The sequence below is a fragment of the Notolepis coatsorum genome, assembly GCF_963971535.1.
Source record: "Notolepis coatsorum genome assembly, chromosome: 5".
Lineage (NCBI taxonomy): Eukaryota > Metazoa > Chordata > Actinopteri > Aulopiformes > Paralepididae > Notolepis > Notolepis coatsorum.
The window spans coordinates 148495047-148507681 of record NC_140169.1 but is presented as its reverse complement, the minus strand read 5'-3'; the positions used below and the strand labels follow the sequence as shown (position 1 = coordinate 148507681).

The following is a 12635-nucleotide window of genomic DNA, read 5'->3' as shown; positions in this document are numbered from 1 at the left end:
CCGGGCATAATAAGTTAATTAAACTTGACAGACATTATATCGACGATAATTATCGATATCGAGTTATATGAAAAGAATTTTATAATTTTATCGCGATAACGTTTTGTCATATCGCCCAGCCCTACTTTAATGCCAAGCATTTTATTCTAGTTTAAGTTTATATTTTGTGATTCTGTGTGAAGGGGGGGGGGGGGGACTAGCAAAGTACGATTTTCATTGTACAGTGTCCGTTCAACAAATAAATATCTTGAATAATAGTCGAGAAGTATTTGAGCAAGTGGATGGAACGTTGCATGCGAGAAGAGAAGATCAATTAGGTGTGTAGTGTACACGCAAGGCATACTATTATGAATATTATTGTAATTAAAAGCGCGACTCACCGCTACATAATGGCGCAGCACGTATATGATGGAGCCCGCCTCGGCCTTCTCCGACAGCAGCTTGTGGAAGGAGCTGAACTTCCTGCTTCCGATCTCGGCGTACAGGAGCACGAGCGGCACGTCGGTCGTGTTGAGCCCTGGGTATCGGTGGTCCTGCTTGTACAGGTAGGGCTTCGGCCTGCGGACACGAGAACGTAGAGGTCGTCACGGAAACCTCAAAAACAAACCCGATATATTTGTAAAGATATAGCAGCCAGGGGGTTAGGGTATAGCAGGGGTTAGGGTATAGCAGGGGGTTAGGATAGAGCAGGGGTTAGGGTATAGCAGGGGTTAGGGTGTAGCAGGGGTTAGGGTATAGCAGGGGTTAGGGTGTAGCAGGGGTTAGGATATAGCAGGGGGTTAGGATATAGCAGGGGTTAGGATATAGCAGGGGTTAGGGTATAGCAGGGGTTAGGGTATAGCAGGGGTTAGGGTGTAGCAGGGGTTAGGGTATAGCAGGGGTTAGGGTATAGCAGGGGGTTAGGATAGAGCAGGGGTTAGGATATAGCAGGGGTTAGGGTATAGCAGGGGTTAGGATATAGCAGGGGTTAGGATATAGCAGGGGTTAGGGTATAGCAGGGGTTAGGATATAGCAGGGGTTAGGATATAGCAGGGGTTAGGATATAGCAGGGGTTAGGATATAGCAGGGGTTAGGATATAGCAGGGGTTAGGGTATAGCAGGGGTTAGGATATAGCAGGGGTTAGGATATAGCAGGGGTTAGGATATAGCAGGGGTTAGGATATAGCAGGGGTTAGGATATAGCAGGGGTTAGGGTATAGCAGGGGTTAGGATATAGCAGGGGTTAGGATATAGCAGGGGTTAGGGTATAGCAGGGGTTAGGGTATAGCAGGGGTTAGGATATAGCAGGGGTTAGGATATAGCAGGGGTTAGGATATAGCAGGGGTTAGGATATAGCAGGGGTTAGGGTATAGCAGGGGTTAGGGTATAGCAGGGGTTAGGATATAGCAGGGGTTAGGGTATAGCAGGGGTTAGGGTATAGCAGGGGTTAGGATATAGCAGGGGTTAGGGTATAGCAGGGGTTAGGGTATAGCAGGGGTTAGGGTATAGCAGGGGTTAGGATATAGCAGGGGTTAGGATATAGCAGGGGTTAGGGTATAGCAGGGGTTAGGATATAGCAGGGGTTAGGATATAGCAGGGGTTAGGGTGTAGCAGGGGTTAGGATATAGCAGGGGGTTAGGATATAGCAGGGGTTAGGGTATAGCAGGGGTTAGGATATAGCAGGGGTTAGGATATAGCAGGGGTTAGGATATAGCAGGGGGTTAGGATATAGCAGGGGTTAGGATATAGCAGGGGTTAGGGTATAGCAGGGGTTAGGATATAGCAGGGGTTAGAGTGTAGCAGGGGTTAGGATATAGCAGGGGGTTAGGATATAGCAGGGGTTAGGATATAGCAGGGGTTAGGATATAGCAGGGGTTAGGGTATAGCAGGGGTTAGGATATAGCAGGGGTTAGGGTATAGCAGGGGTTAGGATATAGCAGGGGTTAGGATATAGCAGGGGTTAGGATATAGCAGGGGTTAGGATATGGGTGTTAGGGCCGGTCAATGGTCTCTAACTACACACCCTCAAGACCCCTACGCTCTGCATCTTCTGGCCGCCTCAGACCTACTCCTATCCAAGCTCCGGGAGGGTCATCAAAGAGAAGTCGCCTATTCTCAGTCCTTGCCCCACAATGGTGGAATGAACTACCCACCCCAGTTAGGACAGCCGAATCACGTCCAATCTTTCGCCGTCGACTAAAGACGCACTTCTTCAACCATTATCTGAATAAAAAAAAAAAAAAAAAAAAAAAAAAATCTAACCCTAACTAACCGTACTGTCATGCACTTGTCCTAATAAACTAACCTACACTGTAGCACTCAACACTTTGATGAACATTGTTGCTCAGCTGATAGAGTTGTGCCCTTCCTGATGGCTTGTCGTACAGAACTTGTAAGTCGCTTTGGATAAAAGCGTCAGCTAAATGACTAAATGTAAATGTAAATGTAAGATGAGTCAGTCAGTTTCGTTTTCTGTTATGGTTTTTATTTTTGAGTGCCTTGGGTCAGGTCAGGGGTCAGGTCATTGGGTCAGGTCAGGGGTCAGGTCAGGGGTCAGGTCATTGGGTCAGGTCAGGGGTCAGGTCATTGGGTCAGGTCAGGGGGTCAGGTCATTGGGTCAGGTCATTGGGTCAGGTCAGGGGTCAGGTCAGGGGTCAGGTCATTGGGTCAGGTCAGGGGTCAGGTCATTGGGTCAGGTCAGGGGGTCAGGTCAGGGGTCAGGTCATTGGGTCAGGTCATTGGGTCAGGTCATTGGGTTAGGTCATTGGGTCAGGGGTCAACATAATGAGTCGGATTGGTTTGACTCAGGTGTTGCTAGTTAAGAGGAAGAACATGTTTTTGCCCGTGTCTGGTTATTTGATTTGAAGTAAATGAATATTGCATTTATATTGCAGTTTTTGTGTCTATTATTAGATAGACTGTCACAGAGGAAGGTGGATGTTTGTCTATTATTAGGGCTGTGTTAGGGGGGGGGGGGCTGTGTTACCTGTCTGCAGCAGGTAGGGGGGGGCTGTGTTACCTGTCTGCAGCAGGTAGGGGGGACTGTGTTACCTGTCTGCAGCAGGTAGGGGGGGCTGTGTTACCTGTCTGCAGCAGGTAGGGGGGGCTGTGTTACCTGTCTGCAGCAGGTAGGGGGGGCTGTGTTACCTGTCTGCAGCAGGTAGGGGGGGCTGTGTTACCTGTCTGCAGCAGGTAGGGGGGGCTGTGTTACCTGTCTGCAGCAGGTAGGGGGGGGGGCTGTGTTACCTGTCTGCAGCAGGTAGGGGGGGGGCTGTGTTACCTGTCTGCAGCAGGTAGGGGGGGCTGTGTTACCTGTCTGCAGCAGGTAGGGGGGGCTGTGTTACCTATCTGCAGCAGGTAGGGGGGGGGGGCTGTGTTACCTGTCTGCAGCAGGTAGGGGGGGCTGTGTTACCTGTCTGCAGCAGGTAGGGGGGGGGCTGTGTTACCTGTCTGCAGCAGGTAGGGGGGGGCTGTTTTACCTGTCTGCAGCAGGTAGGGGGGGCTGTGTTACCTGCCTGCAGCAGGTAGGGGGGGGCTGTGTTACCTGTCTGCAGCAGGTAGGGGGGGCTGTGTTACCTGTCTGCAGCAGGTAGGGGGGGCTGTGTTACCTGCCTGCAGCAGGTAGGGGGGGCTGTGTTACCTGTCTGCAGCAGGTAGGGGGGGCTGTGTTACCTGTCTGCAGCAGGTAGGGGGGGCTGTGTTACCTATCTGCAGCAGGTAGGGGGGGGGGGGCTGTGTTACCTGTCTGCAGCAGGTAGGGGGGGGCTGTGTTACCTGTCTGCAGCAGGTAGGGGGGGGCTGTGTTACCTGTCTGCAGCAGGTAGGGGGGGGGGCTGTGTTACCAGTCTGCAGCAGGTAGGGGGGGCTGTGTTACCTGTCTGCAGCAGGTAGGGGGGGCTGTGTTACCTGTCTGAAGCAGGTAGGGGGGGGGCTGTGTTACCTGTCTGCAGCAGGTAGGGGGGGGGCTGTGTTACCTGTCTGCAGCAGGTAGGGGGGGGCTGTGTTACCTGTCTGCAGCAGGTAGGGGGGGGGCTGTGTTACCTGTCTGCAGCAGGTAGGGGGGGCTGTGTTACCTGTCTGCAGCAGGTAGGGGGGGCTGTGTTACCTGTCTGCAGCAGGTAGGGGGGGGGCTGTGTTACCTGTCTGCAGCAGGTAGGGGGGGGGCTGTGTTACCTGTCTGCAGCAGGTAGGGGGGGCTGTGTTACCTGTCTGCAGCAGGTAGGGGGGGCTGTGTTACCTGTCTGCAGCAGGTAGAGGGGGGGGCTGTGTTACCTGTCTGCAGCAGGTAGGGGGGGGGGCGCGTGAATATTAAAGGCAAACAACTTGTGTTCGGCTTTTCTCTGATTGGCCGCGACCCCCCGCCCCCACGCGCAAGCAAGCGGCAGCCCCTCCCACGTCCCAAATGAAACCCCAGGAGCTAGCGGCAGCGCGGGCAACCAACTTGTGTACCACTACCAACCAACTTAAGCTGCTGTACCAACCAACTTGTGTTCAGCTGCGGTAGCAGTGGAGCGCTGCTGACTGATTATTATGTTTCGCGTTTTTAACAACCAACTACCAGATTCACTCGTCACTGACTGTACATCACCTCTGAGCTCTGAAGTATAAACAAAGCCCATACAGTTATGAAATGCGCTGAACTAGAAAGCGTAACGTTATTATGTTTCGCGTTTTTAACAACCAACTACCAGATTCACTCGTCACTGTACATCACTTCAGCTCCAGCAGCAGCAGCGGCGGTGCTCCGTTGAAGCCCTTCAATGACAGCTGCTCTCATATTTTGCGAATGCATAAACTATATCTTAAATTATGGCTATGTGTCTAATATGGCTGTCGCTTATCAATGACTTCGCGACAGCCATATTAGACACAGCCATAATTTAAGATATAGTTTATGCATTCGCAAATATGAGAGCTCTGTCATTGAAGTGGGTGGTGGCAGCATTACTAACAGTAGCGATTTTTATTGTTTTGTCATGACCAAACATAATCCCAACATAGATAGGAGGTGTACTGTATGTCAAATGTCGGTCATGTGGTGGAAGAGTTTAGTACAGTCACACAACAGAACACCAGTGTTTCTAGTAGATATGTTTATTAATATAAATAAACACCTCTGTCTGAACTGGTTCGAGCAGCGCGTTGGTTCGACCAGCGCTTCTGCCGCGTCTCTCAGCGGAAAAGGGCGTGTGCTAGGGCGGTCACGTGGCCGTGTGGCCAATCAGAGAAACGCTGAACGAAAAGCTGAACACAAGGTGGTTGCCTTTAATATTCACGCGGGGGGGGCTGTGTTACCTGTCTGCAGCAGGTAGGGGGGGCTGTGTTACCTGCCTGCAGCAGGTAGGGGGGGCTGTGTTACCTGCCTGCAGCAGGTAGGGGGGGGGGCTGTGTTACCTGTCTGCAGCAGGGGGGGGGGGGCTGTGTTACCTGTCTGCAGCAGGTAGGGGGGGGGGGCTGTGTTACCTGTCTGCAGCAGGTAGGGGGGGCTGTGTTACCTGTCTGCAGCAGGGGGGGGGGGCTGTGTTACCTGTCTGCAGCAGGTAGGGGGGGCTGTGTTACCTGTCTGCAGCAGGTAGGGGGGGCTGTGTTACCTGTCTGCAGCAGGTAGGGGGGGCTGTGTTACCTGTCTGCAGCAGGTAGGGGGGGCTGTGTTACCTGTCTGCAGCAGGTAGGGGGGGCTGTGTTACCTGTCTGCAGCAGGTAGGGGGGGCTGTGTTACCTGTCTGCAGCAGGTAGGGGGGGGGGGGCTGTGTTACCTGTCTGCAGCAGGTAGGGGGGGCTGTGTTACCTGTCTGCAGCAGGGGGGGGGGCTGTGTTACCTGTCTGCAGCAGGTAGGGGGGGCTGTGTTACCTGTCTGCAGCAGGTAGGGGGGGCTGTGTTACCTGTCTGCAGCAGGTAGGGGGGGCTGTGTTACCTGTCTGCAGCAGGTAGGGGGGGCTGTGTTACCTGTCTGCAGCAGGTAGGGGGGGCTGTGTTACCTGTCTGCAGCAGGTAGGGGGGGCTGTGTTACCTGTCTGCAGCAGGTAGGGGGGGGGGGCTGTGTTACCTGTCTGCAGCAGGTAGGGGGGGCTGTGTTACCTGTCTGCAGCAGGTAGGGGGGGCTGTGTTACCTGTCTGCAGCAGGTAGGGGGGGCTGTGTTACCTGTCTGCAGCAGGTAGGGGGGGGGGCTGTGTTACCTGCCTGCAGCAGCCTTCAGGAGCCTCTTCAGGTCCTTGGTGCTGCAGCCATGTTGACCGTGAACCGAGACGAAGGCGGGACAGTCGGCTGGAGGCGGCTCATCACTGGCTACCTGTTACAGCAGGAAGGGGGAGGGGGGAGTGTCACTCAAGAAGAGCACGGTACCAACTCTCTACTACATTTACATTTAGTCATTTAGCTGAACGCTTTTATCCAAAGCGACTTACAAGTTCTGTACGACAAGCCATCAGGAAGGGTACAACTCTATCAGCTGAGTAACAATGTTCATCAAAGTGTGTATCTAACATTTAGCACTTTAATAGCGGGACATTTACTGAGGACCAGCACAACACACATGTGGATATTATGATTTAACAAGTCTATCTGTCCAGGAGGATGACAACATTATTGCAGGTACTGTAAGCATAAGCAGGCAGCCTAGCAGTTTCTAGCTTGGATGCTAATAACTACTAACGTTATCACGCTAGCTTGGATGTAATGTATCACGTTGGCTGCTGGCTGCTAATGCAGCCTGCGGATAATATTTGCATGTGCACAGTGTTAGTGATGCTGGCTAAATGAATGAACGTTGTGTCTGAATGTTAGTTGTAGTGTTTGTAAAACGAAAGCCTGCTTAGCCTTTATGCTAACGTTAGCTAACTGTTTAGAGAACAATACTTGTAGTAGACTTGATTAAGGGATTGAAACGTTGTTAACTTGGCTATGTCACATATAAACACAATGTAATGTATCACGTTGGCTGCTGGCTGCTAATGCAGCCTGCAGATAATATTTGCATGTGCACTGTGTTAGTGGTGAATGAATGAATGAATGAATGTTGCCGCTAGCTTGTGGCTAGGCTAGCGTACTTTGCTGATGCACGGCTGATCTAGTGCCTCTGTGGCTCTGCTGATTTGTCACGGTGAGATTCATGTGGTGGAACTTTGGTGTGCTCTTATGAATGAGAACTGCTATCTTGTCCGTTGTGTGTGGGTTTGTGTCTGAAACGACCGGTGGCTTGTGTGTGTTGTGAGATGCAGAAGTAAACATTGACAGGCATTGTAGTTCTCGGACCGCTTTCACCCACAGTTAAAGGAGACATGACATGCTGGTTTGATGAAATGTATAGTGTAAATGAAATGAATAGTTTATGTATATTCAATAGTAGTATTGATAGTATATTAGTATGTATATTGATATTAATATTAATTAATTGATTGGTGTTGGTATTAATATTAATATATAGTGTATATTAATATTATGTTTTCATCTGTGTCCACTGACCACTGACACACAGGGTTTCCCCCCCCCAAAAAATTGAATAATTTCAGCTAATTAACATTACATATCTCTTGTCATGTAGTTAACACAACATTATGCATACTTTTGACAATAAATAAAATCAGAATTTGTTCTTACTTGCTTGCCTGGGTAAATAAAGGTTAAATAAATGTAAAAAAGAAAAAGAAAAAAAAGAAAAAAATATTGAAAACCGATACCGATCATTTACGATATCACATTTTAATGCCAATATCGGTAGGCCGATAATATCGGACATCCCTAATGGATATATATATATATATATATATATATATATATATGCTGTAAATATATCCGCTACATACAGCACTATTGTACATGCCATCATCACACAGAGACAGAGACTGGCGTAGCTCACCTGCTGGGAGGCGTGGACTGCCGGAGAGTAGGAGCGCAGAGACAGAGACAGCTTGAGCAGGTTCACCTGCAGGTGGGTGAGGAACTGACCGGCTTTCTTCAGGATCAGGTTGTAGTAGGAGCGGACAGACTCTGAGAGAGAGAGAGTAGGAGAGGACAGACTCTGTGAGGGAAGCCAGACGTAATGAGCTTCACTGAGCTCTTCATACCAGACAGACAGGTAAACAGCACTGAGCTCTTTACCAGACAGACAGGTAAACAGGACTGAGCTCTTCATACCAGACACCAGACAGACAGGTAAACAGGACTGAGCTCTTCATACCAGACACCAGACAGACATAACATACCTCCATTCTTATACAGTAATCTTGTTCATCTCTACAAGACAACATACCTCCATTCTTATAGACAGTGAGCTCCTTCACAGTGTCAACGAACTGCCAGAATTTCTCATTCCCATCTTCTCCAATAAATTCACTGCGTAGTAGAAATGGGGGGGGGGGAAGACAAGCATGTCAAAGGGAGAAAGAGTAAGCAGTGAATGGATACAGTACACAACCATCCCTGGTTGCTCTGCGTGCCCAATCTCCACACTGTAAGTAGAAAGGTAACCACTGCGCTCAGACAGGTGCGTAGTCCAAAAATACTAAGTCACAAAAAAGGGAGTACTCAAGGAATCTCCACACTGCCTGCTGAGATGTGAAGGATTTGGGGTGCTTTTTCAATGTATGTGATGTATAGATTGGGGGGAGAGGATCACAGCTAAAACGGTGAGATGATCGAAATGTGCATGGAAGACGGTGATAGAAGAAGCGGTTCAGAGGCAGTAGCCAGCAGAATGTTTAGCAGCCAGCCGAATGTTTGTTGACATTCCTTGTAAGAACATCTGAGATAAGAGAGTGTCTCCCAGAGCAGGAGGGGGAGAGGTTCATCTTAATGAAACGTGAAATGTGTGTAAAGGTTATTAACGCAGTTGTCATGACAACACGTCGCATGACAACCAGAAGGCGGGGCCGTCGTTGCTACGGCGAGGATCTATAAGTCGAACGGTGTTTCCGGGTGTAAGGCAGACTAGAATCTGACCAAGAGCGAGTAGGACTGAGATCACACAGAAGACACTCTCTCCTCTCATTGAGAGGGGGGGGGGGGGGGGGGAGGAAGAATGCCACATCAGCATTAGCTTCGGCTACCACGAGGATGGTCTCGGCTAACGAACAGGCCTGACCGCTATTGGACTGAATAACAAAAGGACGATAGACGAACACACCGAAAGATCATTAGAATAGACTCTTCAAGGACAATACAATCTGTTAACATCTGAGCTGAGGTTTCTGTTTATCAAATAAAACCATGCTTTTCCTTGTAAGGTATTTCACGTTGTCGAAGTGTCGGATTCTTACGGAGGTGGAGAATTATTATGGTTTGCGGATTGTACTAACGGGGTGAGATAAGGATCTTATCTGCCAGTATCTGAGACGTCAGGACCATTAAAATGACACAACGCAGAGGAATTGGATGGAGAGCCAAGCAGACGAAGACGTGATACTGGCCAGTTTGATCAGGATCTAACAGATGGCTGTGTAGGTTTTGGGTAGTCATAATGTAGAACATTTACTAGGCAACTTAAGGCGCTGTATGTGGTATTTTCTTTGTTAAAATAATAGATCTACATTCTGACAGACATCACTGATATAGAGTGTCTGGTCAGTAACATGGGTCTCCCAGTCCCTCCACTCTGCAGTAAACAGTCATCACTGATATAGAGTGTCTGGTCAGTAACATGGGGTCTCCCAGTCCCTCCACTCTGCAGTAAACAGCCATCGCTGATATAGAGTGTCTGGTCAGTAACATGGGTATCCCAGTCCCTCCGCTCTGCAGTAAACAGTCATCACTGATATAGAGTGTCTGGTCAGTAACATGGGTCTCCCAGTCCCTCCTGCTCTGCAGTAAACAGTCATCACTGATATAGAGTGTCTGGTCAGTAACATGGGTCTCCCAGTCCCTCCGCTCTGCAGTAAACAGTCATCACTGATATAGAGTGTCTGGTCAGTAACATGGGTCTCCCAGTCCCTCCTGCTCTGCAGTAAACAGCCATCACTGATATAGTGTCTGGTCAGTAACATGGGTCTCCCAGTCCCTCCGCTCTGCAGTAAACAGTCATCAGTGATATAGAGTGTCTGGTCAGTAACATGGGTCTCCCAGTCCCTCCGCTCTGCAGTAAACAGCCATCACTGATATAGTGTCTGGTCAGTAACATGGGTCTCCCAGTCCCTCCGCTCTGCAGTAAACAGTCATCAGTGATATAGAGTGTCTGGTCAGTAACATGGGTCTCCCAGTCCCTCCACTCTGCAGTAAACAGCCATCACTGATATAGTGTCTGGTCAGTAACATGTGTCTCCCAGTCCCTCCACTCTGCAGTAAACAGACATCACTGATATAGAGTGTCTGGTCAGTAACATGGGTCTCCCAGTCTCTCCGCTCTGCAGTAAACAGCCATCACTGATATAGTGTCTGGTCAGTAACATGGGTCTCCCAGTATCTCCGCTCTGCAGTAAACAGCCATCACTGATATAGGGTGTCTGGTCAATAACATGGGTCTCCCAGTCCCTCCACTCTGCAGTAAACAGCCATCACTGATATAGAGTGTCTGGTCAGTAACATGGGTCTCTCAGTCCCTCCGCTCTGCAGTAAACAGTCATCACTGATATAGTGTCTGGTCAGTAACATGGGTCTCCCAGTCCCTCCTCTCTGCAGTTGGTTGGTTGGTTTTGATTGATTGAAAACTTTATTAACAGATTGCAGAATGGGTACAATACAGTACAGCTCAATACACACAATTGTTAAGGGGATGCAGACCAGAGAAAGACTTTCGTCTTGTTTACATCAGGGTCCCCCATTTTCAATTCATCATAACATATATGACATACACGACATCATACAGATAAACAGTACCGTTTCATCCAGACATTTATGACATACCAGATCTACAAATATACAGGACCGTTTAAGAGACAGAGTTTCTAAAAGAGAGTATAAATACATTTGAGGGGGAAGAAACTGTACATTGGTGCAAGAAAACGCATCCAAGAACAAAATGTAAATCCAGAAAGATAAATCCCATGCCCTGCAGAGTGAGGGTGAGGGTGAGACTACCTGGTCTCCAGGAGGAGAGGCGTGGTGGTCCACTTGGCCCTCAGACTGGCGGAGACGCCTTTGGATGCGGACAGGACCTGGTGGGCGTTCAGCAGCACCAGGAGCAGGGACCATACAGCGAGGCTCCTCATCGTCTAGAGCGGAGACAGGAGGAGGGCGAACCGTTACTACTGAATGAATGAATGAATGAATGAATGAATGAATGAATGAATGAAAACTTTATTTAACAGATTGCAGAGGGATGCTGCAATTCAAAACTGGCCACCGTAAATGTCCAAACCCCCCCACACCCACCCCCTCCTAATGTACACTAAGGGCGCGTTCACACCTACCCTGTTTGGTCCACTTTAAGTGGACCATGGTCCCTTTAGATCAGGGGTGTCAAACTCATTTTCACAGAGGGCCACATCAGCATTATGGTTGCCCTCAAAGGGCCAAAGACCATATAAATGTTAATGTAATGTAAAATAAATGTAGCTACACATTTACATATTGTTAAACATGGTGTTTCTGTATTTATTACTTATTCAAGTTATACATATTGCATATTCATTTGCATAAATGTAAAAATATATGTTAGCTTATGTTATTTTAACAAATAATTTTTGTTTATCAGAACCCCATATTACTCCACCAATCAATGATCAAACCATTCAAGTAAATAACAAAGAAGAATATCATCAAATACAAGCTATGACATTAAGTTTGTTCAAAACCTTTTTGTCACAGTCAAGAGGGGCAGAACTAACAACTGTGAGCTGCAAAGAATGCGTGGGACAGATGTAGCAGATGTTACAAAAACAAATGGCTGCACACAACCTTGCAGAGGCCATACATCCAACTAATGGAAGATAGTTTAATTAACTTTAATTAACAGATTGCAGAATGGGTACAGTACAGTACAGCTCAATACACACAATTGTTAAGGGGATGCAGACCAGAGAAAGACTTTCGACTTGTTTACATCAGGGTCCCCCATTTTCAATTCGTAATGAAATTGCTATTATGTGTCTGCATGAACACACAACTGTAACTGTACTCAAAAATAACAAAATAAGGGTTGTCTCAGTTCACAACTATATTGGTCAAGTTTTGGGTGGGACTTGTTTGCGTCCCTACAGCTTCTTATTCAATTGAGCGAGATGCTCGGTTATGTCACACAGCCAGTTTGCATCTGACAGTTCAGACAATATTTCTTCAACCCTTTGTTACCTATTCCGCCTGGATCTTTTTTGTATTTTGGGCTGTAAAATTGTCAAAGAATGTCTGAGGAGTAAGTGCTTTTGGCTTTTTTCCTTTGTTACCTCAGATGTTCAACATACATGTATGTGTAAGAATGTGTAATAACTAAGGCTGTCAAAGTTAAAGCTTTATTAACCCACAATTATTTTAACACTGCTATTTTTTAACCCAATATTAATGTAAAAAAAAAAAAAAAAAAAAAAAATGTTTTACCTGAGCTCTTGGGGGGCCACATCAAATGACGTGGCGGGCCGGATTCGGCCCGCGGGCCGTGAGTTTGACACCTATGCTTTAGATCGATAGTCCGTTTGGTTTGTACAGGTATGAACGCAAACCGAACTATAATGAGGACCAAACAACCGAACCATGGTCCTCTTGAAAAGTTGGGACTGGGTTCGTTTCAAA

At 48.1% G+C, this 12635-nt stretch overlaps 1 protein-coding gene across 1 annotated transcript in view; it reads right to left on the bottom strand.

Annotated features, from left to right (window-relative positions):
• The window catches only part of uggt2 (UDP-glucose glycoprotein glucosyltransferase 2), a gene marked incomplete at its 3' end in the record, with an annotated part of 260476 nt that overhangs the window by 241735 nt on the left and 6106 nt on the right, over window positions 1-12635 (bottom strand). The window contains exons 2-6 of the mRNA XM_084314328.1: window positions 10989-11122; window positions 8230-8312; window positions 7837-7967; window positions 6158-6270; window positions 381-558 (exon numbers count right to left, since the gene is read on the bottom strand). Coding sequence (XP_084170454.1) covers window positions 381-558; window positions 6158-6270; window positions 7837-7967; window positions 8230-8312; window positions 10989-11119 — 636 coding nt within the window. The 5' untranslated portion in view covers window positions 11120-11122. The remainder of the gene's footprint in view (window positions 1-380; window positions 559-6157; window positions 6271-7836; window positions 7968-8229; window positions 8313-10988; window positions 11123-12635) is intronic.